Raw genomic sequence first — 26,701 nt, forward strand, 5'->3', positions numbered from 1 at the left:
CATCTGAAGTATTGGGGACCTGATACCAGCATTCTGGCATTTTGCTCATGGCTGGGGTCTCTAATATCAGTCGTGATGTCTTAGTCAGAGAGTCTTTTATATGTATTCATTTCCTTGTATATATTCTACCAGGCTGTAAAAATACGACTCCTGTTTTTGTATATGTAACCATTAATTTAATTGTATGTCCGTTTTGTACTAATTAATTGCTGAGGGTTTTTTGCAACTTGATAAACGAACATCAAGGTTCACCACTGGCATCTCCCTTTGCAATTGCTGACAAATTACATCCCAGATGTGGTTGATGGAAGACAAGTCTGTATACGCTGCCGGCCATATTACCAAGTTTAGGACACACAGGCTGCTCACAGTAGCACCAGCAACATGCGGTCTGGTGTTGTCGGATAACAAAAAATGGCTCTTGGGACACTGTGAAGAAATGGTTGCACTACTTGATTCACGACTAAATGAATGTAACACCAAGCTGTTATGCTACTGTGTCGGGAATAAAAATTAGGGGTCCAGCTATTGTACATTATGCCACCCTATCCCATAATCCCGGGAGCAGAACCAGTGTGACATTTCTAACTTATAGCATTTCCCACGTGTTCTCCAGACCAATCTTTGGCTATCATTGCATCCAGGATAAGATAGAGGTCTATGCTCTTCAGATTTGAGTCCTAAGCCAACCTCCATTACCACCTTGTTTTGCATCATGTTAGACTTTGCGTGAGGTCAGTAAAGACCTATAGCTGGACGTCTGGCTCGTAGCCCAATGTTATGCAAACATCTTCTGTTGGTCACTTGCACAGAAAGGATCAATCACGAAACCATCGATGTGGCCATTTCTCCAAAGTGTACCAAGGAGCTGTTTTTCAACATCACAATGCTAAGATGCATGCTCCTCTTACTACTGTGAGCAGTCTGTGTGGCCTAAACCTGCTTCCATGGTCTGTCGCATCTTCAGACTTGTCTCTCATCAAGGACATGTGGGGCATCATTGGTTGGCAGTTACACAGGAGCTGCCAGCAGTGGATCCTGATGATTTGCCCAAGTGCATTCACAGGCAGAACCTTCCTCAGACGACCATTAATAACCTCACTGATAGCAGCTAAGTCTGTGATTTCTACATGTGGAACTCACACTCCACACTGAATAAATTGAGACATTTTCAAAATGTGGTTTCCGTTTTTTAATAATTTATAGATCATAAACTTGTCTATCGATCCTGTGATTTTCATGATTCTATGACAGTACCTTCCTGGTGTTGCATTATCAATGTTGAGCAGTCTTTATAGAAATGCAGAATCCATAGTAAAGACACTGTTAAACAGGTTAGGAATAGGGTTGAGCGACTTTTAGTTTTTCAGGGTCGAGTTGGGTTTCACGAAACCCGACTTTCTCAAAAGTCGGGTCGAGTGAAATCGGCCGATCCTATTGAAAAGTCGGGGATCGGCCGAAACTCGAAACCCAATGTAAGTCTATGGGTTTTTTTTTTTTTTACATTTCCTTCAGGGCGATATAGCAGAAAAGCCGGTAATTCAATTACCGGCTTTTCATTTCTCCTGCCAAAACCCGACATGATATGAGACATGGTTTACATACAGTAAACCATGTCATATCCCCCTTTTTTTTGCATATTCCACACCACTAATGTTAGTAGTGTGTATATGCAAAATTGCGGCGTTAAATCGCGGAAAAAATTGGCGTAGGCTCCAGTGCAATTTTCTCCGCCAGAGTAGTAAAGCCAGTGACTGAGGGCAGATATTAATAGCCTGGAGAGGGTCCATGGTTATTGCCCCCCCCCCCCCCCCCGGCTAAAAACATCTGCCCCCAGCCACCCCAGAAAAGGCACATCTGGAAGATGCGCCTATTCTGGCACTTGGCCACTCTCTTCCCATTCCCGTGTAGTGGTGGGATATGGGGTAATGAAGGGTTAATGCCACCTTGCTATTGTAAGGTGACATTAAGCCAGATTAATAATGGAGAGGCGTCAATCCCAGAGTGGGATCGGGTCGGGTTTCACGAAACCCGACTTTGCTAAAAGTCGGCGACTTTTGAAAAGTGCCGATCTGTTTCGCTCAACCCTAGTAAGGAATCCCACATTTAACTCAAAGGAATTTTATAGTAATCTCTACTTGTAATATACTTTTGCTGCGTGTTTTTATCTTAATAGGTATTAAATTCGCTGATGATTTCTTAATATATCATTATAGCTGCTGAGGCTCCTTGTTTTCTGATATGTACCCTATTAATCCCCTAGGCATACAATTCTAGCGGCCTGCAGCCACCAGTTCAGGGAGCCGACTGCATATTGCTTGTCCACTGAACTCAATAATAAATCACTATGCAGTGAGCTCCCCCAATTGGTAGCTGCAGGCAGCTATAATTTTATTATTTACTTCTGTGTTGATGCAGGGAATTTGGAGTACTGTATCAGAAAAAAGAAAATTTTAATAAATTTATAAAGATTAAAAAGTTTATCAGTGCAAACTATAAGACCTAAAATGGTATTGTGTTAAAATAAGAGATACTCTGAAAATCAGATGTTTCTTTAGGTATCCGTTTTGCACCATTCTTCACACTTTACTATTATTGACCCCAGTTGTATGAAGTGACGGTCATCCCACTGTATTAGGTACCGTAACTGCATGAAGCCAGCCTTCCCCCACTATCAGGTGATTATACAGGTAGCATATTGGAAGATGATATATACGTTGATTGCAGCTGTTGTACTCATAATAAATGGAAACTTTGGAAAGCTTTGTGTTGCTCAACTGTATGAGCGTGCTGATTAATGCTTATAAGAAGTGAAGAGCAGTTTCTGAGGAATGGCAGGGCTGGAGAAGTATGCAGCCAGTGTTCAGACTGATGATCCTCCCCACCCCATGCAGGAAGTTAGTTCTCATCTGACATCAGCACAGGGTTTGATAGAAAACAGGCAGTGCTTGTGTAGAGCTCAGACTAGTGCTGAACAGTAGAGAGGACAGGACAGGCTGCTGTTGCCCATGATGAAGGAGCATTGCTCATCCTACAGCACAGTGTGTCTCAGCTGCGGTGGTGGACCCGAAGCCACCATGCAGAGCCTGGAGCCTGAATATATGTCCATGTGTTTGTTTCCAGATGATTCCTATCAGAAACTTGCTATGGACACTCTGGAAGAGTTGGACTGGTGCTTGGACCAGCTGGAAACCATTCAGACATACAGATCGGTCAGTGAGATGGCATCAAATAAGGTGAGTGTCTGCCATGGACCACCAGCAATGTCCTATGTTTGTGTTTACTCTGTCTGAAAAATATCCAAAGGAATATTTAAGCACATGGAAGCAAGAAAAATATGTAACGTTCAATGCAGGGAGTTCACTAATACTGGTGTTTCATACAGCCCACTGGATTAAGTGCACACCTAAAAAATTTGGGCTACCACGTGAAACCTATGTAAGCTGCAATTATTCAGTAAAGTGAAAAGAGTAGCGTAAATTAAGCTAAAGTATTTTAAAAGAAAAGTAGCACATTTTTTCCCCAAAATTGGTTTTGGCAAATGTGAAACTTTTTTTTGTACCAGAAATCTGTCACAAATAGTTTGATAAATTCTCCCTGATTATTTCTATTAAGTGTCCAAACCACAATATTCCAGTACGGTCACTTTATTGCAAAACTACAACTCTCAGCATGCCCCGTAAGCACAGTTTGGAGACCACCATGTGCATGACATGGACTGCTATGAATCTTGCACAAAATACATTCCAGTTGTGGTAACAGCATGCCATGCCAGACAATATATGGATGCTACACGTATATTCTCTAGAAATTGTTCAGCTTTGAAAAAAGAAAATTTTAATGTCTGTCATACGGAGATGAAAACATGATACGTTTATAGACACTGGAATGACAAATCCCAGAATACCCGTGCCAAGCAAATACCAAGCAAACTGGGAAATTAAGTCCAGCACCAGTTGTAGAACTATGGAAAGTTAATGATCCTGAATATGTAACACCGTGGAGGTTATCATTATCTAGAACCTAATCTGTAACAATGGTGAATACATAAGTGTTGAGATGGTCCTCGAAGCAGAGCCAAGTTTGTGCTTTGGGGTGATATCACAACGGCAAGGAATCTGGCTTGGCATTAAATGTGTGTATAACTTCACGGGAAACATGAATATTTTATAAGGTTAATATTCTAGAATGGTCAGGTTTCTGCATTTCTTACACTTAAACCCAGTCAGGCTGTCAGATGTGCTGTGTATTTTCAGAGGGGTTTATCAGCTGTCTATGATGCCATCCTAGTATATTACAGTAGGTCAGATACTTTTGGGTTATCGCTGCGTGCAGGTCATTTGTTTGGACACTGGTACTTAAAACTACAAGCTAGTTATCCACAAACACATTCATATAAATCTAATATATGTGTATATATGATATTCAAACCTGGCAATTGCTGGACTGAGTGCCACTTTCTGTATTTCTTGTATATTTGGACTGTGTTACTTTTTGCATTTGTCGTATCTTTGGATTGAACATTACTTTGCACACATCTTTGGAGTGAGGGTTATTTTTTTGCATTTTTCATATGTTTGGATTGAACATTACTTTGTGCACTTCTTGTATCTTTGGACTGTTACTTTTTTGCATTTGTCGTATCTCTGGACTGAGTGCCACTTTGTGTATTTCTTGTATCTTTGGACTGAGTGTTACTTTTTGCATTTTTCGTATCTTTGGATTGAACATTACTTTGCACACATCTTTGTAGTGAGGGTTATTTTTTTGCATTTTTCGTATGTTTGGATTGAATATTACTTCATGCACTTCTTGTATCTTTGGACTGTTACTTGTTGCATTTGTCGTATCTCTGGACTGAGTGTTACTTTGTTCATTTGTTTTATCTTTGGAGTGAGCGTTACGTTTTGTATTTTTCATATGTTTGGGTTGAACATTTTTTTTTTTTAAATCAGATAGATTTTTATTAAACATATCAAAGTTTACAACCACTCAGATGTCAATATTCATTTTTTGTTTAACAAAAGAAATACCCCCCTCCCGGAAATCAAATTCGGAGCAAACCGTAATCTGTCCATATTTACCAAATGAAAACAGAATTGGAAATTCTTGTATGTTATACAGCCTAGTATTGTATACAAATAACCAGCAATTATTCCCATCCAATCATGGCTGCCACAATTTAGGGAAAAATCCCAGCCTGTTCCTCTTAGTGTATATACGTTTCTCAAGCTGAATTATATGGTTCGTTTGAGTAATGAAATCCCGTCTGGATGGAGGTTCCGCTCTGATCCAGTATCTTGCAATCAGTTTTCTTACAATAAACAATAGTCTTGCAATTGCAATTTTAGTCGTGGTGTCTTGGATTGAACATTACTTTGTGCATTTGTCGTGGCTTAGGAGTGAGTGTTATTTTGTGCATTTGTCAAATCTTAAATGCAATAATTTGTCCCCACTAGTACATTACAGGGAGAACTTTCACAAAGATTTCATCTCCCTGCACGGTCACCACCTCTGATTACTGATTATGAGGGTATTACAGAGATTTCGGCACATTGCAGTGACTGCCTCTTTGGTTGGGGATTGTACAAAAAAAAATACAAGCAGTAGAGGATCAAAGCCTGTTTGTTAATTTTACAAGCAATAGACTTGTTACATTCACAATTATTAATTGAATGGTTTTACAGGTGTTGCAGGACTGCAATTATATAGCACAGTCCTGTTTTGTAATTTTACATCGGAGCTACAGATGTAGCAAAGATGAATTTTACTGGTGCATTAGAGATGGGTGTTACAGATGTCACAGAGTTGGATTGTACAGCTATATTGGAACTTTGATTTTATGAATATATTCTTAATTTCACAAATTTGGCAGGGCTGGGTTTTAAAGATTAGCAGAGGTGAATTTAGTGGATATAATATTATAAACCAACCAACATTTCCGTACAAATTAGAAGACAAATGTACAACTGAGATTATTTTTGCTACAAAGTGACCACCTGTTATGGTCGCATAATAATAATAATCTTTATTTATTTTTTTTATATAGCGCTAACATATTCCACAGCGCTTTACCGTCTGCACACATTATCATAAGTGATGAGCGAGTGTACTTGTTGCTCGGGTTTTCCCGAGTATGCTCGTTTCAGAGATTTAGTTTATCACCGCAGCTGAATGATTTACAGGTACTACCCAGCTTGAGTACATGTGGGGGTTGCCTGGTTGCTAGGGAATCCCCACATGTAATCAAGCAGGCTAGTAGCTGTAAATCATCCGGCTGAGGTGAGGAAAACTAAGGCTATGTTCACACCTTGCGGCGTCCCTCTGCGGGTTTTCCCGCAGCGGATTTGATAAATCTGCAGGGCAAAACAACTGCGGTTCTCCCTGCAGATTTATCGCGGTTTGTTCCGCGTTTTCCGCTGCGGGTTTCCGCCTATACTATTGATGCTGCATATGCAGCAATATGCAGCATCAATAGTAATGTTAAAAATAATAAAAATTGGTTATACTCACCCTCTGACGTCCCGATCCCTCGGCGCTGCACCCGGCGGTCCGGTTCCAGAGATGCTGTGCGAGAAGGACCCTTCGGACATCAGAGGGTGAGTATAACCAGATTTTTTATTTTTTAACCCCAAATATGGTTCCCAGGGCCTGGAGGAGAGTCTCCTCTCCTCCACCCCGGGTACCACCCGCACATTATCCGCTTACTTCCCGCAACGTGGGCACAGCCCCATGCGGGAAGTAAGCGGTTCAATGTATTCCTATGGGTGCAGAATCGCAGCGATTCTGCACAAAGAAGTGACATGCTGCGGGTTGTTAACCGCTGCGTTCCCGCGCGGTTTTTCCCGCAGCATGTGCACAGCGGTTTGCGGTTTCCATAGGGTTTACATGTTACTGTAAACGCTATGGAAACTGCTGCGGACCCGCAGCATCAAAATCGCGGCGGTTCCGCGGTAAAAACCGCTAAGTGTGAATATAGCCTAAATCTCCAAGCAGCCAAAAATACTCAGAGGCCACCCGAGCAAGGAGTACACTCGCTCATCACTAATATCAGATCTTTATGTCATTTGTCTTTTACTACCTGAAGTGTTTGGTTACAAAGCTGCAGATTTGTTTTTGTTTTTTTCTTTACCACACAGCAATGACATAGACTGAATTCCAGTTATATGATTGGCATACATTTACCAAATGGTCTCATAATTTCTAGCAATGACACAGTGGCACACATTGACTATGATACATCTGTCCAGATTTATGCTGGAAATATAACATCCCTGCCACAGACTTTTAGTGGAGCTGTTTTTCACTTCACTTAATTCTTAATAATCAAAATAATTTGGCACAGTGAGGAATGTACTGGATTCTAATATTCTAGATATTTTTAAAATATAAGTTGCTGCAAACCCGAAGCACAATCTATATATTACTACAAAGTGTAAGGGTCTCAGCACACAAAGCCCTACCACTGTGTCATATTTTAAGATAAATTGGGTGCACTTGCCCTTTAAGAGTGATGGACCTAGGATACTTTAGTCTCTATGTACTAAGTAGCCCTCTTGTAATATTATGTAGCCCCCTAACAATAAAATGTATGTACTATATAGCCCGATACTATATCTGCATTGCGTAACCCCCTAATATTACTATATATGTAATATGTAGCCCCATTATAATACTATGTATATGGTATGTAGCCCAATACTATGCAACTCCCTGATGTTACTATGTATTCGTCTGATGATAACACTATGTAGCCCCCTGGTAATATTACGTACCCCAATAATAATAATAGGCAGCCCCTTGGTAATACTATTGAGTCCCTTGTTAATACTATGCAGCCAGTGATCGAATGCTCATAGACACTTGTTTTGAAAACAGGATGTTTCGGGAAAGAATAAGAGGAAGAGATTGGGAATGAGTAGAAAGAATGAGTCGGACCCCCCTTTCTCCAATAACACTGTAAAATGTGACCCACCTTCCTGACACCTCGCTCCCTGAGTTCCTGGCCCGGCGTTACCCCGGCCAAACTACGTCATGGCAGCAGGAGAGTGGGCAAGACACAGCTGTTAAGTGTGACTCTAGCTTCCTGTCTCCTTCCTGACTTAGGTAGAAGAGACTATGATTACAACAACAAAAGCCTCCGCTCTCTCCAGACTGCAGGGGATTAGCCAAATTGATTCAAGACATTTGAGACATTAGATTCCATGCAAAACCTTGTTCTATGTGGAAGGAAAACACCCAGTGGGTATTTATTGTTTAGGAAGCCAGTATAATGTCGGTGGTAGGGATACAAATATTATTCCAATTTCACCGTCTAGAACTTGGATTTGACCTTGAGGGAAAAAAAATCTTAGCCTTATTACTGCGGGAATGGTGTTCTATTCATACAAAGGGAAGGGTAGTGGTAAAACAAAGACTGGTTCCTATGTGACACAAATGTGACTTTTGCATCCTTGAAGTTGGAATTTTAAGTAATATTCCAATAGAGGTGAACAAACAATTATCAGGGCCTGGTAATCCTTTACATAAAAGTCCTGAAAATCCAGGTCTAAATGAAATGGCAATTGTATAGCACTGCTATAACAGATCTAGTAAAACTGGGATTTTATGGAATTACGGTACTGTCCTTGTACGGTACAAGTCGGCTTCATCGTTGTATCACTGCGAAGGTGTAATAATAATAATAATCTTTATTTTTATATAGCGCTAACATATTACAGGTTGCACACATTATCATCACTGTCCCCGATGGGGCTCACAATCTAAATTCCCTATCTGTATGTCTTTGGAATGTGGGAGGAAACCGGAGTACCCGGAGTAAACCCACGCAAACATGGAGAGAACATACAAACTCTTTGCAGATGTTGTCCTTAGTGGGGCTTGAACCCAGGACTCCAGCGCTGCAAGGCTGCTGTGCTAACCACTGCGCCACCCCTGAGGGTATGTAGTATATTTAGTTACAGGGCACATTGGCATTTTAAATATCCGTGCTATGGCTGCCATATGCAAATACTGAAAACAGGGAAGTTTATCTAACATTAGTGTAGCAGAGCTGAATTCAACCTTTGTCTGGTTCTGATAACTCACAAAAATGCAGCAAGAATATCTATAATGATAAACTCAGCTCTGCTACATTGGAAGGGGACAGTACACTTTTTCACTACACCCTGCAGTCAGGGATTATAGGGAAACTATGTGATGTCGAGTTGTGGGTTTCTAGCTCTGCTTTGCCTTCAGGTTGTCTGACGAACGGTCCAGGCCAGTGACACCTCCATCCCTGAATGCAACCATTGTCCCCTCATAGCTCAGCGGGGTTATAAAACATAAGTCAGCATGTAACATGACAGCTTGGCAACTGCCATCCGGATTTTTACTTCCAGGGAGCTACACCGGAGGTTTGGAAATGCTACTCGCAGGATAAATACTTTTTTTGTTTGGTCACTTTTTCCTGATTTGCTCCAGTTAATTAACTAGTGAAGGAATTTGGAAAACGTGTTTGCCAGGAGAGTTTACTCAACATGTTTGTCACTTTTATTTCAGAATTTTGTTTTTGCACTGAGTCACATAGCACATAATTATAATGACTCTGCCGAGATGGTATATAGCGCCAGAGGCATTCTGGGTATTGGCAAGAAAACCTACAACTTCTCCAGAGCTTATATAGAAGATATAAATTATAAGATCTGCATATACTGCATTTAGGGGTCTCACTCCCAACATTTAGCCCCCACTTTAACGACAGGGCTAAGTTCATTGATGCTTCTGTCCTTACGTGTAGCATGTAAGCTACCAGTGCCTTCAATAACAAAATATGACTAAGGCTTGTGATGGCTTCGTCTGGGAAGGCAGCGGGAAGGAAGCTGCATTAATACAGAGGACACAATAGATAGCTGAAACTGCGTAAATTACTTCCTTTGTAACCTCTTAACATGCAGAAGAAATAAGAATAAGGAACTCATTCGAGGTCCAGCCTACAGCAGTTATTTTGTGATTACTATAACACGGTATTGGATCTGTTCATCGTCCCTACTGCAGACTGGAGTCTATTCATCCTTATGGCCATTGGACGTGGGCATTAAATAGCTCCTTCACCATTAAATAGCTCCTTCACCAACAGGCTACATTATTTTCTCTGAGATAAGAGGCATAAAAGTTGTCTACCAGCCACTCAACCCACATGATTCTCTGCTGAGTAAAGGGTGACATTGGCTTTGATTATTGTCAAAAAGTTTTGGCCAACAGTTGCCTACTCAATAACATGCATGACCATTATAGATCACGAGCTACCAGACAGCACTTCCATTGCTTATCTCCAAGATGAAAAAATAGACAGGAAAAAGCCAAGCCTGGAAAGTCAGTTTCATAGTGGCACAGACACTCATTTTGGTATGACTAAGTTCCTGAAGTTCTGTTTGAAGGATCAGGAGAGACAAGTTTGGTTCATTCTGGAGAAGAATTAATTTAGATACCAGTTTTCCCAGAGCCCATTACCTGACCTGTTGAAGTTCCTATACCAAAGGAAAATGGAAGCCACTTTGATTTACAAACTCCATGTAACGTGTGTACTGGATCATGACCTATGACGTTGTGTTGGCAGAAGTAGAGTGGCGTTGAAGAACATCATACATAAGACTATAAGGATGACGAAGCATCACAACATTTTATTTTCCATGATCTGACACCCTCAAAGTTACACCACAGATTCAAAATCAGATATATTCTAGTCTTCTCAGTTCCCTAAAACAGGGCGACTCTTTAGGTGTGTGGTCCCATAGAGCCACAGTACCCAGACAATAAATTCTCAGAAGGAGGAAATTGATGAAAAAGACAAGACGTGACATTGATACAAACTGCAGAACAAGAATAATTACTCTGTAGTTGCTCGGGAATCCTCCTTGGAGTACGTATATCTCAAGGCAAAACACTGAAACAAAGGAAATTCAATGAGACAATGGGAAGGGCACTTCTGTCATTAATGTGGGCAAAGGCGTAGATGACTTTTCCTCAGCATGGTCGGAGGACACGTACGAGGCATTGTGGAGATCCATCTACTGCCTCCGTCAGTCACTTCTAACGCTATTTTTGGGCTCTGGGCCAAGAGCCTATGTGCCTCTCTGCACATCATGCTGGTATCATTTCTTTTGTTAGACTGCCAGGGGAGATAGTTTGCCCACTAATACGTGTCACTTCCTCTGCCTGCTACCAGGTTGTTTAGTCTTTCTATTACTGTTACTGCTATATGATTTGCCTTCAAGATAACAAAGCTTTTAAGAAATATTGGTTCATCGTGCAGCCTATAACAAGGATTCAAGATCACATCCTCACCTTCTAGAAAAGGCCTGTACGATGATAAATTTCGGTCTTTTTTTATAACTCTATTAAGTCCTACAAGGGATTTTAAGACCTCCCCAATTGTTTTTTTTGCGAAAAATCAGGCCATAGATGTGCTGGTATTTGTAGATCCACAACAGGTCAAGGGTCACAGGTTACCTAACGTAAGCTATGGCAATCCCTTCAGTGGTTGTCACCTACTTTTACAACCTTTTTTTATGTATTGCTACAGCCCCTGCTTCTGTATTTGTGCATAACTAGAATTATCTACCATTATGTATATATGGTCTCCCCAAAAATAAGTAAAACTAAGTATTGGCTAAAAAAATATTTTTATCAGTGGGGAAGAATGGCACAATTCAAGAACCTAAAAGTGCCCAAAATTGAAACGATAAGATCAAGAAATAAATATGACAAGGAACAGTAAAATGCGTGTACGGCCAATCACTAAATGGGAACACATCCCTTTAAGGGACCATAGACCTGACTACAGCTAACCTTAACCTTTCACTGCACGTACTTTTGCTTTATGTTTGTGCTGAGCTCTGGAGAGAGCCATGAACAGCTGTTCGGGGATCCTGAAAAGACATTTCAAGATGTTTGATCATTGTGTGGGAAAGCTGAGACTCTCACAGCCTATGACACCGCAGTCACATAACAGTGGGATGATATGTGCAGAAGTCCAGGCTTTATATCACTTATTTAGTTGCTCTGAGCATCCCGAGCCTCGCCAGGGGGCTGCACATGCTTCGTGTCCCCAGTCGCACACAGTCCTGCTTTATTCTGCAAGAGTTTTGCAAAGCGATTAACGTCATCAGAAACCCACATGAACCATAAAACGAGAAAAGTCTGTAAACCACTTCCTGCCCGGCCTGTCTGTGATTATGTGTAGTGTGTGCACTGAGGCCGGGGCCTGCCACACAGCTATAGGAGATGATAGCAGATCAAAGGGAAGCCTCACATATGTTTATCTTTCTTTACACCACTGCGTAGGTTGGGATTAATGCACAAAATACGTGGAATTTGTAAAAGACGCAGATCTTTATCAGATATGCAGGGTTGGTTTATATTCCGCGACCCTAGAACATTGTATCAAGGGATTACTTAAATAGCAATTCCATTATTATTGGAAATATTCCCTTTACCACTGGAGCCATAAATTCAGTGCTGAATATGGTGGCTGATTATAGCAGCCTGTATACTCCAAACGGCAGCCTTTCACAAAACAGCACAAGTTTGAGGACCTTTTTCTCAGTCAGTTAAAAAAAAAAACATCCAAAATTTTGTTCAGCCATTTTAGTTATGGTATAGGAAAAGATGGAAGCCTGGGCAATTTGGCCTAGTTATACTTGTCATCTTTTGGTCATTCGCATCTCAACATGCAGAGCAGGTTATTGTAAATTTTGAGTTGAGGAACCGCTTTCTTTGAATACCTCACCTCCCCAACATGTTTTCTCCACCCTTGCATGCCTATAATCTCCCCTTGCATGCCTATAATCTCCCCTTGCATGCCTATAATCTCCCCTTGCATGCCACCTTACTCTGGGCAACAAGAAATATATCACGATTGTTGATTTCTATTAGGATTTGGAGGTGCCCCGGACATTTGCCAACTCTTAGGGAAATTCATGAGTTTTTGCCTTTTTTGAGAACTTCTCGGACGTTTCGGTAGCATTGGCAAATAAGGAAGCAAAAATGTGGCAGATTTCTTCCACACTTACCATAGGTTGTGAGTTATGATTGCTTAGCTCCATTGCATTGAAAATGGCTGAGCTGCAATACCACACCCAACCTGCAGACCGGTGTGGCATTATTTTTAGTAGAAAGCAACCGTATTTTTTAAATTCTGTTATCTAATTTAAGTAATTCACTAATTTCTAATTATAGTGGGAAATTGCATACAATTACACCCACCTCCACATCGATAATCCTCGTCTATGTAGACGTCTCATTGAGGTAATCAAGTGACTCTTACATTGCCATCACCACATAGATAAAGAGGGTTAAACGAGGTCTATCATGTCATCTCCATGTGTGAACCTTCCTTTTACGTCGTCTTAAGGTTGTGGTTTGATTAGAAGTTGAACATAAAACTTCAGCCGGGGAAACCCCATTTAGGTCAGGCGCATGTTACATCCGATGAATGTTAATGAAGCGCGTTAGTCACTGGTGAGAACATGACCTTTATACAAGGCCCAAAAATCAAAGGGCGACGTGCACCAGAATCTCTGTCCAGACTGTCAGAAACTGAGCATCTTCCAGGTTTATGGATTAGCTGTTTTTTTCCTTTGTGCCATTTCTGTCAGTCTCGGTTATCCAACAATTCATGAAATGAATATTCACGGAGAATTGCTCAGTGATCTGTGCAGACAACACAATGCGACCTCCCCCTTTAGGGATCTCCGGCAAATGGCAGCACCACTTCAGAAAAGAGACACAGTAGAAAGATGAATGGGAAATGTCCTGCCCCATCTCCTCAAGGATGAACATGCACACATGATGCACCCAGTGTTCAAGGGACCATCCTTTATAAAAGGATAAAATAAGACCCCTGCTGATTCTTAAAGGAATACTAAACGTAAAGTCAGCAGCTAATCTAAATGAAAATGCTGCTTCTATCCTCAACCTCTATGGAGAATCTCCGCACTGGGGATGAAATTGTGGAGTCATAATCCTATGAGGCACATCACACTATTATTAAATGGCTGATAACAGAAAACAATATATATTTTTTATTTCAACTGCACAATAAGGAAAGTCTAGAGGTTCAGTGTCCCTTAAGATTAAAGTGCCCTCTGTGTCATTTGAACCTCTTAAATTCTTATTAGGAACGCAGCGCTTATATTATCATTTAAACCAGGTACTTAACCATATTTGTTTCCTCATCAGTTATGATTTTTTTGATTTTAGATTTTTTTAAATCTATTTTCAGTGTACAATAGGGTCAACCATTTTTCCTGAGCTTTGGTTAACTGTATATAGAATTTGTTTTGCAGCAGCCTCATGAACCATAGGATAAACTGTTCATTGACTATGACTTGGTGAGACAGTGTGGTGGTCCTGCTCTGTGCAGAGGTCACTGTGCAGAGAGGGCAAGGTAATTTCTCTGCAATTTCATATTAATTTGCTACATTCATAAATATTGGGTTTCCCAAAGCCGCAGAGATGCATCTGTAATGAGTACGACGTATTCTCCATCATTTTCGCGATGAGCACTCGGCTGGGTCTTTAAACACCGGCAGTAGATGTGTCTGCTGTACTTGATAGATCATCAGTTCACGTCTAAGCAGAAATATGTGATACCCAATAAGTGCCAGCCCCAAGCACAAGCTGAGCTATAGTGACTATATTGTGTGTGATCAATAGTGGCATACTGAAGTAGAATGAGAAGATTCTGCAAGTGACCTTTGCAAAGCACAGCAAGAATTCACGGTCTTTTAAATTTCTTGCAATCTACAAAACTGGGTCAGCTATTTGAGACGGGAATTTAGGGCACTGCGGTCCAGCAATCCTTGCTTAATGTAAAGACATGATAAACAGCGACAGAGGTGGAGACCTCCATCCATTAACGGCCAGATAAAGGGTTAATATGGAAGGGGATGCCGTGGAATCCCACAGTGAGAATGATTGCAGGAACACCATATTTAATGAATGATTTCATCTAAACAGGAGTGGTACAGTACAGAGGCTCATGTGATGCAGTTGCCATGACAACAGAATATTCCTTAAATTGGCTAGATTGGAAGCTGCTCCCGGGTTTGCAGGGATTTGCACACTGCATCTCTAGGTTTCCCACGAATAGAGCAGATTGGGAGGGAGGGAAGGGGGATATGTAGTGGGGGTGATGTCATCCTCAACCTGCCGAAACTGAATTATTTATCACAGCCAAAAACAATAGCTCTCGATATTATCCTGAAATTTGAATCTGTTCCTCTTTACTTAATTGCATTACTGTATCTTACAATGATTAGATTGTATTACTACCATGAGGTGCGAGGCACAACAAACCTCTAGAAATCCCATAAAAAATTGCATGCACTTTAAAATAATTGCACATTTTTGCTGACTAGAAGGATGCTCTGTGAATGTGGCTGCAGAATCTGACACCTTTTGATAAATTTTGGCATTTGCTAATCCTCAAAATAAATTGCAGTGATTTCCAAACAGTGAAGGGTTAAATACCCAGGCTGAGATGTGCCACCTACAGGGGTGGTGATGCTCTATTTAATTATGCAGGGACTTCCACCATCTTAATCTCTCTCCGTTCAGAGCGATGGTGCGCCAAGACTGACAGCCCCCTCTCTATCGAATAATTATTACTTCACTGCATTGCTCAGCTGAGCACGACTAATGTGATCCAGAATTCCCACTAAAGCCCGGACGGACGGCTCACGGGCACCAAGTGCTTGCATTCGGACGACCGCCTGCTCTGTGCCATCTGCATCCTTTGTGCTGTTCCTGCCCATAGTTTGTGCTTTGCTACCATGGAATTAAGGAGCTCTCGCCTCCTTGAGCTAAAGACATTTATGATCTGGGAGCTAAGTCCCAGCGGTTGATTATTATTTCTTTGCTTGCTACCACAACTGATTTCCTGGGATCTAGTGATCGCTTTGGAATTCCTCTGTATGAGATCTGAATTATTTGCTTTTAAATCTGGAGACGATTCCAAAATGCCTGAAGCAAATTACTTGCTATCTGTGTCTTGGGGCTACATCAAGGTGGGTATCTTTGATATGTGGGGACCACCATGAATTCATATGGAAATATAATGTGTACATGTGTGGTTTATGCATGTATATGTCTGTATTTATTTGTATATTATTTTGTATTATATATTGTATTATAAATTACTTTATATACTATTTTATTATATTATACAAGGTTTCAGTTGGGCATACTAAGCTTAGCTGTATATTTTTGGAAATTTACATGCACGGTTTTGCCTGGTCGACCATTTCTCATCATGCAGTTGGAGCCTTCTTTATTACGAGATGTGCCTTAAATAACCATTATGAAGTTCTTCACGTATATTCCTGCATTTTGTATGCTTTCTCTATGACGTGATGTCCCGGAGTTTGTGCTTTGTAGAAATGTGATTAGGACAGCAATATTTGCGCTTTTCATGATAATGCAGAGGCAATGTCACGTGATGGTCCTGCATCTGCTATGAGCGACTATTATCACTCACACAGAAGTTTAATCTTTAATGACTTGTCATATTCTCAGTCCACCAATTTGGATCTGGACATGGAATCCGGAGGTTTTTATATTACATATTTTTCATTCAGATATAAGGGGTTGGAGATTGTAAGCCGTTTGTGACCTTTTTAAAAAATAAGGACAAATAATTTTGTGTATGTACATGTGGCTAAATGTAAAATTTTCTTTGTTCTCACAGTTCAAAAGGATGTTGAATCGGGAGCTCACCCATCTCTCCGAAATGAGCCGTTCAGGGAACCAGGTGTCTGAGTATATCTCCAGCACATTCCTGGGTAAGAGCGCCTTTCATTTGCTGCATACCCACAATCCTTTGCCAGGTTGACACAGCTCTTGTTAAATGACCATTATTAAATCGCTGCAGGCAGGTGAATCTCTTTATTCCAGCGGAATTCCACCGGAACTCCCCCACATTTGTTAAATATACTGTACAAGAGACACGTCGTGCAGCCCGGAAAAGGCAACATGGATGTAGCGCTTAAGGTCACATATGAATCAGATCTCGGCAAACACATGTCATCACAACAGTCCACCCCTCAGGTGAAGATCTTCCCAACACAAAAAAAATTAAAATGACTTCTTGAGTATAAGCTCAATGATACAATCCAGCTAGATTTGTGATACAGATGTATTTAGAGAAAAAGTATGTAGATTGTGTTTCAATCTGCAGGATAATGATTTTCCTTCCCGACAATAAATACAATGAATATACACATAATATACATATTATATACACTGGAACATATAGCTGGCAGCAAATTTGGCCTCCAAAGTCAAAATGTTTTATATTTTGGCATGGAATAAATTGTCAACTTTTCCACCATGATGACAAGGAATCGCTGCCTGTATATGAATTTAATATTTTGGGGTCCAGTGGCTTGGATCTTTATTCTGTTTTTATTAGTGCAGCTTTGCTTTGTGATTTTTAGGTATGATGTGTATGGCCAGAATAAGACTGAATTCACACATCAAACAATGTAAATGTTTGAGTCAAAGTCGGCAGTGGATCCAGGAGGAAGGAGATGTAGATTCCTTCCTTCATATTTTCATGGCTTTTAAATGAATTTCTTGCTTTAGCTCAAAAAACTTCCTGGAAGACTGCAAGTGTGATTGGATTTTGATTATTCCAGCGGGGGTGGCATAGGGCTTTAACATAAGGAAGACAAGTGGGGAATCCCTTTTCTTGAGAGGATTCTGAGAGCATGTTAAAATCTGAAGCCTGGGATGTCATTTGTGATGCAGATGGTGACATCATACTGTTTAGAAACCACTGAGATTGGTCTAAATATCCGAGGTGCACTTTTCTTGGGGTGGCTTCTGGAGATGACTGGTGATTTCACACACTCTCCAGGAGATTCTACCCAGGAAATGCTCATCAATTCTCCCCAGAGGGAAACATCTATTACTGTCAAAGTGATGGCACAAGTGAATAATAGCTGCTTTCTTTGCTGCAGCGCTCCAGACACAGCTGCAGAATCAGCTCAATTAGTCTCTACTGTACAGAGGCTTTAATTAAAAATCAAGCGCATATCTGGGGCCTGTTCAAGATGTCCAAGTGCAAGGGAAGAGGAATGCCATAACCTAAATTATCACACCTCACAATCGTCTGTCCACCAACTCCAGAGTCCAAGGGTTATGTTGTCAGGACCCTTCGCACACCATCTTAGATAATATGGTAGTGCTATAATAGCAAAATTATGGCGCAAGGGATCCCCCTGCATGAATCAAAATGATGTAATAATCACGTGCATCGTAAATCCAAGCGGTTAATAATGGCTCTTTCACTCTGGGCCACAGCTTAGGCCCGAATACAAGTCTATTTAGTTATTTTGTAGTTATATCTGATAGTGAAAAAGCAGAGTGACAACCAAAATGTCTGACAACGCGATTCGCTTCAACCAGCGGCTCGTGTGTAATTACGTAACTAAACGGATCAGTCATTCAGGATTCTAGAAAAGGTGTGGGACTTCCCTATGGGGGATAAAATGGCACCTTGTCACCCAGACTTCCCAGAAACAGCTGCGATATTGTCTATATTTCTTACTCTTTTTTTTTGGTTTACTCATTTAAATAAGATTTTTTTGTTGTTGTTTTGTTAACAAAAATAAAATGTTTGTATCTTTTTTGTCTTTGCAGACAAACAAAATGACGTGGAGATCCCATCCCCGACACAGAAAGACAGAGAGAAAAAGAAGCGGCACCAGCTGATGACTCAAATCAGTGGTGTTAAGAAGTTAATGCACAGCTCAAGCCTGAACAACACAAGCATGTCCAGATTTGGGGTCAAGACGGAGCATGAAGATTTGCTGTCTAAGGTGCGAATACAGTGGATGATGGAGGTCATAGGAAATTTGATTTTTCTTCATTTCTGCTGTTTAAGATCTCAATAATCGCAGTGATTCATATATATTTGAAAGATAAAATTATCTCATTTACCCACCTATATTATACATAGCAGCCATGTTACCACAACTTTATGCAATGATACAGGAACCTGTCCTCAATGAGGTTCACGGTTTATCTCCGCATCACTGTAGCACCAGTCCTCCAAGTTTCCCACCACATATCCATGCTGAGCATGCAGGTGTTCTCAATGGAGAGAGGATAGCAAGACAGGAAAGTGTCAGACATAGCTGGAGGCAGCCTATAACTCCTAAAAAATAAGTATTATGCATGTTAACATGCAACATGCCTGCCTGCACCTTCTTCCTCACCATCTGCTGTTGTGGAATACCAGAAAACTGCAAATGGGTGTGGGGCCAAATGGAAAGTTTCCCTCTGTCATATCTAGGTGTTAGGAGTTACTATGCATTAATAAAGTGAGATTATATACTTTAGTGTATAGACTTTTCTTGCCTTTTCGTACATTGCCATGACACATGAGTTCACATGATTAACAAAGGTGAAAATGCTAATCTGATGATTTTTATTTTTAGGAATTGGAAGACCTCAATAAATGGGGACTAAACATTTTCAAGGTGGCAGGGTATTCCTGCAGTCGACCCCTGACCTGCATCATGTACGCTATATTCCAGGTGGGTATCACGATATCCTCACGTGTGTTACTCCCTGCATCTTGTTTATGTCCCCGGTTTCTGATTTGTGCTTTTATTCCGATTATCAGGAGAGGGATCTTCTAAAGACCTTTAAGATACCGACTGATACGCTGATCACCTACACGATGACATTGGAAGATCACTATCACTCAGATGTCGCCTATCACAACAGCCTTCATGCAGCTGATGTTACACAATCCACCCACGTGCTGCTCTCCACTCCTGCTCTAGATGTAAGTGCTAATTGCGAGACACAGGTATATGACGGGAACTCGTATCATTTGGGTGGATGTAAAATTATTGTTCATCAGCCAGAATTTGGGATCATCAATACTGTAATAACCCAGAGGACACCTTCCAAATAGTTGTCCTGTTCTCATTCACTTTCTTACACTAGTGTCCCAGCATCCCCTAGTGGGAAGAGTAGGTATGGGAATAAGAAAGTACCGTAGTTCTCTGGACAGGATATGGGTAGATGCAGGAGATTTTCTGAATTTAGCAGTAATGTTATAATTTTCTTACAGGCCGTCTTTACCGACTTGGAAATTCTTGCCGCAATATTTGCAGCTGCAATTCATGATGTAGACCACCCTGGAGTCTCCAATCAATTCCTTATCAATACAAGTAAGCTTTTTTTTTTTTTTCTTTTCTTTTACTGCTGCAAAGAATTTATAGTTTATGTAATGTATATAGCAGCTTGCAATGTATTCTAAATTTTGCATGTTTTCATTGTGTAAGTCAGCGCCCATTGGTTATGGTTTGTTTTAACTCATTTGGCTATTCAAGATCAGGTTCACATAATATAGTACAGGAGATAAAGATTAGACTGTCCCATGTCAAGTGCCCTCTTATGTTGTTAAAAACTTGACTCGCTTGTTTATTAGTTATTGCAAAACTGGGTGACTACTAGTGATGAGCGAGTGTACTTGTTGCTCGGGTTTTCCCCAGCACGCTTGGGTGGTCTCCGAGTATTTGTTGGTGCTCAGAGATTTAGTTTTCATCATGGCAGCTGAATGAGTTACAGCTACTAGCCAGCCTGATTATATGTGGGGATTCCCTAGCAACCGGGCAACCCCCACATGTACTTAGGCTGGCTAGTAGCTTTAAATCATTCAACTGCGGTGATGAAAACTAAATCTCCGAGCAATAACAAATACTCGGGAGACCACCCGAGCGTGCTCGAGAAAACCTGAGCAATGAGTACACTCGCTCATCCCTAGTGACTACCAATAAGGCCACCAGTACAGGGGATGCCACCTATATCTCTCGGATTTTAAGTCATATTTTAGAATTACTGTCTGATAACCAAGTAGGAAATATAATGGCAGCTATATTTTCACTAGGCCCAAAGAAGGCGATAAAACCTAACTGGCTTTTACCATTATCTTAAAGTATATGTCTGATAGGTGCATGTTCACCTTAAGGCTTCCAAAAACAAAGGTCCCCTTCACCAATTGGCACTTCAGAGGAGGAGACCATAAAGACTTGTGACTCCAAGCACTGTAGACAGTGGGGAGAGCATTTCTGAGACTGACAACCAATAAAAGTCTATTGAGGTGTACGGATTCCACTCCTACAGCAAAAAAAAAAAACAAGGGAAATAATATAATAGTGAATCATGTTGGATTTAGACATGCCCACATCTATGGATCTCAAAGGAGATAATCCAAATCCAGAGATGTTTTGGAGGATCTCATTTCCCTCTCCCTATTGTGAACACATGCAAGTTTGACCACGTTGAGTGTACATATGTCCGTGAGTCAGGAAAATTAACTTTTGGCTAAACAATCGATTGGCAGACAGGTATCTAGGGTGTATGGCAAGCTTCATTTTCCAGTCTTTACCAGTCAGTTTGAGCAGGATAAAGGTTTTTACATTGTCTACTTCTTCCTTTTTAGATTCTGAACTTGCACTGATGTACAACGACGAGTCTGTATTAGAGAATCACCATCTGGCAGTTGGCTTTAAACTCTTACAGGAAGAACATTGTGACATCTTTCAGAATCTTTCCAAGAAGCAGAGGCAGTCGCTCAGGAAAATGGTGATAGACATGGTAAGAATTGGGAGCAAGCGTAATTATACGTTGCTATAAAAGGATCCGATCTAGAACATTTCTCAATCTCCATCCTGTATGTCTCCATAGGTGCTTGCAACAGATATGTCCAAGCATATGAGCCTTCTAGCTGACCTGAAGACAATGGTGGAAACCAAGAAAGTGACCAGCTCCGGCGTTCTCCTCCTTGATAACTACACTGATCGCATACAGGTAATTAGCAACAGATTTATCCAATTCTTGGAGCCCTCCAGCTCCATCTCTGCCACCGTTAATGCCTGCCGTTCTGGCACCACAGAGCTCAGGATCCCCTGGGAGATCAGAAATTATCCCAGGATTTAATAAATCACACCAGTGGAATTATCAGACAATAGACCATTCACACAAGTACAAATTGGTGCCTGGCAGGTTGAGGTATTTTTACAAAAATCTCTTGTTTCCAGAACAGAGTGATAAAAGACAGAATATATTTTACTGGCAGTAGCAAAAATAACAAAGGCATGACTAGACGTCAGGAAACGGTTGTTGCATGTCTAGAAGAGAGATTTCCTATGAAGAGCATGATGCAGTTAATCCATGCACTGAGCTCATGGCTTGTTAATTCTTATTTCAGGTTCTCAGGAATATGGTGCATTGTGCTGATCTAAGTAATCCCACCAAATCTCTGGAATTGTACCGACAATGGACAGACAGGATAATGGAGGAGTTCTTCCAGCAAGGTGACAAAGAAAGAGAGCGAGGAATGGAGATCAGCCCCATGTGTGACAAACACACAGCTTCTGTGGAGAAATCACAGGTATGGTCCAATGTTGTAATGCAACGTACCAAAGCGAAAAAGTAGAAAAGCATGATGCACATTGTCACATCGGGTCCTCCAGGGCTGGAACCTCTCTGGAGCAGATTTATACTCTTGCTAATAAAGGGAATCCCAGGAGGAAAATCATCCCTGTTATGTCCATCTGCCCAGATAAAAATTTTATGGTGATGGACCTCACAAACATGTTAACATTTTTTTGGTAGAAATAGTGTCTGAGTGTTTATGACTGGAACTTCTTTGCAGATAACAAAGGTTAAGCAAGGTAGAAAAAGAACTATAAGTGTGTAATCTGGATTCATTAGATTAATTTACGGTTCAGGTCACATCTTGTTTTCTTGTACGTTTGGTGTGTGCCCCAAGAAAGCTCCCAACATACATGCTAAATATGTTCACAGACCCACAAGTCTGGTCTATCCCAAAGGAGTGCTCCTTTGGCAAATAGTGGACCACCATATAATATTTACAAATGTCCATAAAGCTGAGGAATAAGGGGCTTTTTCTGGGTGAACACACACAGTAGAGCTACTGCAGTTGTCCCAATGCTGCCTGTGACATAGTTTTACAATATTGAATACTACATTTCCCTCTTCTGTCTTTTTTAGGTTGGGTTTATTGACTACATTGTTCATCCATTGTGGGAAACGTGGGCAGATTTGGTGCAGCCAGATGCTCAGGATATTTTGGATACATTGGAGGACAATAGAAACTGGTACCAAAGCATGATACCTCAAAGTCCTTCTCCTCTTTTGGACGAGCAGGACAAGGACTGCCCTGGTGTGTCTGAAAAGTTCCATTTTGAGCTTACCCTCGAGGAAGAAGATTCAGAAGGTCACGATAAAGAGGGGGACTGTATTAGCTATTACAGCAGCACCAAGACACTCCATATTGTTGATCCGGGAATTGACTCTCCAGAGGGCGACACGGAAATACTGACAGACGATACATCACCTCTGGATACATAGGTCGTGTCTAGGTAGAGAACTCAAAAAGGGAGAGCACGTGCAAAGCTGTCTTGTTTTGACAAGCATGTAATCTCGATCTTAGGCCTTGATTTAGCCTGGCTAAAAGATCTTTCCTGTTGCTCGTCAGTGGAGCTGTGGTTAAGGATGCTGAAGTGAAAGATTGCTCAGGAAACTTCATAGATGATGGACGTAATAATCATTCGGCATCGTTTCCGAGGTAGAAGAGAGAAAGAAAACGACCTGCATTGTTGTGTTCTGATAACTGCTTGAAAAAAAAAAAAAAACACAAAAAGTCAAACTTGTAGAAAACAAATGACACAAAACTGAGAGAATTTTGTTTGTTTTTTTTTATAATGTGAATTAAAAAAAAAAAAAAACTGATAGATACTAGAAGTTATGGATTGGTAAGTCTTTGTTGAAAAACCCTGTCCAACTGTCTGAGGACGTGTGTGCCTTTTTTGTAAAACTTCCATTGTCTCTGAAATGCCTATTAATTACACAATATTTAGTGTAAGCAGAACAAAGAATAATGTGTACATTTAAATTCTCTTTCCTGAAAGAAGCAGTCTTCCTTTTATCGTGGGCAATATATGTGAACTCTATTGCATTTATTCTCAATCGCACAGAGATTGTGTCTCTGGTCAGTGTCATTCCTTCCGTGCACCTGAAGTCATTTCATATTTGCTTGTTCTGTGTTGAGATTTTTTATGTCGGGTTCTATAGAATCGACCAATTCTGCACAATATAATAAGAGGTAGCCGTTTTTATTTGTTTTATTTTTACTTCATGTGCATCCACTACAATTGAGGTCTACGTATCAGAAGGCAGTGTGTAATGTGATGTGTGTTTGAGACTAAGTTCTGCATGATCCCACTTTTTAATTTCTCCATACTCCCTTCCAACCTTCATTGGAAACACCATCTTTTTATTGCACTGCCTAACACGTACTTTACTGTTTATAACAGTGTATTTATTATCTATTATGTAAATAATGTACCGTTTTGTAAGTTATTAATTTATATGAATTGACATTGCCTGTCACTGGTGGTGTTGATTGTGTAGAAAACTCTAGATGAGAGTTGTTTTTCTTGTCATTTTTTTTTTGTTAGCCAGCCTGAACAGTGACTCCCAAAAGACATACTGAACCCATGGCTAGTGCCATGGTAGACCAATTTGATAGAGAACATTGAATTCTGGAATAAATAACTGAATGAATTCACTCCTTGGTACCAAACAGACATATTTTTGTCCATATTTTCTCCCAAATCTTGTAATACTCAGAAACTTGTGGTCCTTATGTATTTGTTATTAATATATAACTAATTATTTTGATGTGCAGATTTTTTAAATAAAAAGAAAGAAAAAAATGTCACGCATCCGAAGAAAATATATCTTTTGTCTCGGCTTGTATAATGTTTTGGTCCAATAAGTGGCTATCCCGTGTTTGGGATAGGCGCACTGACTTGTGCATGAACAATGGGTCTGTATGTCTGTTGACACTGCATTGTTCCAGGTGTGGATTTTATTTTGACAAGTTTAACATAAGGTATGTTCAAGTATTGTATATTGTGCTAAGATGCATTCTTAAGATTTTTTTATATTCAGTGAATAAATCAGAAGCATGAGAATCTGGTGGCTGCACTGTCATTTGTTTTTAGCGGTCTGGCACTAGGATGGATGGTCTAAGGAGAGTCCTACCTGGATTAAAGGCTATGAACACATTTGACATGGAAATTGCCTTTATTTGGTAAAATTGCACTAAATTTCAGACTGAAATCTTAATTCTTTCATTCATTTTCAGAACTGCTGATATGCAGTTTGCAGAGTGATCCAAGTTTCAGATTTTTCTCTTGTGAGAGTCTCTCTCCCAGTAATAAAGGATGGATGTGACCTCTGTGTGTATCCAGGGTGCTCCTGTCTTCAGATGTTTTTATATCCAGAAGCTATTTCCTCTTATGTACTTTCCTCCTCATCTTCAGCCAGTTTTTCATGCTTTCCCTGTGATACTTTCTCCTCTCTCCATACAGTATAGATCTGTGCTCCCTGCTACTATCTCTAACATTGAGAGAAGAGAAGCAGAAAGTGCCAACAGAATTGGTCGGCAGCTCTGAACGATTTCTACATTGTCAGTTCTCTCATCTAGATAAATGACAGTCTTCATTAAAATTGTCCACCATTTTCCTCCTGCAGAGTATCTACTGTATTTACAAAGAGGCTTTCCTCTGCATTTAGCGAACAAATAAGCAATACAAATTATAGGTGCAAAGGTGTACATGGCCTTTAAATTTACCAGACTCATGCTCTCTGTACCTAGGGATTTAGTGGGTAAATAGCAAAACAAAGGATTTTCTATAGCACAATGATGTGAATTGGCAACAACTGGACCCATACCTTCAACTCCACTTCTGTGTTTTGTTTTAAAATAAAACTTGGCTATCAATGAACAAGCTCTTAACCTCTTTTTTCTGAATAGAAGGTTTCCCTAAGTGGGCCAAACGTGTCTGACTACCTTCTGCTCTGGACTTTTTAGGCTACTTTCACACTAGCGTCGGAATCTCCCCGTCGCAATGCGTCGGGCAGAGATTCCAACGCTAGCGTTTAATGCACTGCACAACAGAGGCAGCGGATGCATTTCTCTGGCGCATCCGCTGCCCCATTGTGAGGTGCAGGGAGGTGGGGGCAGAGTTCCGGCCGCGCATGCGCGGTCGGAAAAATCGGTCCGTCAGGAGCAAAAAAACATTACATGTAGCGTTTTTTGCTCCCGACGGTCCACCAAAGCATGACGCATCCGTCGCACGACGGATGCGACGTGTGGCAATCCGTCGCAATGCGTCGTCAATACAAGTCTATGGGGAAAAAACGCATCCTGCAAGCACTTTTGCAGGATGCGTTTTTTCTGCAAAACGACGCATTGTGACGGATTGCAGTTAACGCTAGTGTGAAAGTAGCCTTACATGGCATACGCAAAACTCAGATTGGCACCTCGTCCCTATTTGCAACCTGCATGTTTATAACCAGCACAATGGAGTAACACTAAAATTAATAGGAAGAGTATTTCAAGCAACAGTCAGGTGTTTGTTTTTTTGCGGCATCTTTTCGAGAAGATTTGTTCTAAAAAGAAAAAAAAAAACTTCTAAAAAAACCTCTTCCCGCACATAGCCTAAACTGCACACAAACATTGCTTAATTTGGTAACAATGTTGTAGGAAACCACATTTTTAATGCTTGCACAATGCAAGGATTCCTACACAGATGTGTTAGAGGCC

General features: G+C 40.7%; 1 protein-coding gene across 4 annotated transcripts in view; it reads left to right on the plus strand.

Annotated features, from left to right (window-relative positions):
* PDE4B (phosphodiesterase 4B) overlaps positions 1–25,064 on the plus strand; it is a 439,551-nt gene extending 414,487 nt beyond the window's left edge. For 3 of the 4 annotated variants that reach the window (XM_069738208.1, XM_069738209.1, XM_069738210.1), the window contains 10 exons: positions 3,124–3,236; positions 16,730–16,823; positions 18,685–18,863; positions 19,485–19,583; positions 19,673–19,837; positions 20,129–20,228; positions 21,503–21,657; positions 21,748–21,870; positions 22,271–22,453; positions 23,077–25,064. In XM_069738208.1, the coding sequence (XP_069594309.1) occupies positions 3,124–3,236; positions 16,730–16,823; positions 18,685–18,863; positions 19,485–19,583; positions 19,673–19,837; positions 20,129–20,228; positions 21,503–21,657; positions 21,748–21,870; positions 22,271–22,453; positions 23,077–23,436 (1,571 nt within the window). In that variant the 3' untranslated portion in view covers positions 23,437–25,064. Of the gene's footprint in view, positions 1–3,123; positions 3,237–15,136; positions 16,050–16,729; positions 16,824–18,684; positions 18,864–19,484; positions 19,584–19,672; positions 19,838–20,128; positions 20,229–21,502; positions 21,658–21,747; positions 21,871–22,270; positions 22,454–23,076 lie in introns of those variants that run through there. The other variant, XM_069738211.1, reaches the window with a different exon arrangement.
* The last annotated feature ends 1,637 nt before the right edge of the window (positions 25,065–26,701 follow it).

This window comes from Ranitomeya imitator, chromosome 8, assembly GCF_032444005.1.
Source record: "Ranitomeya imitator isolate aRanImi1 chromosome 8, aRanImi1.pri, whole genome shotgun sequence".
NCBI classification, from domain to species: Eukaryota; Metazoa; Chordata; class Amphibia; order Anura; family Dendrobatidae; genus Ranitomeya; species Ranitomeya imitator.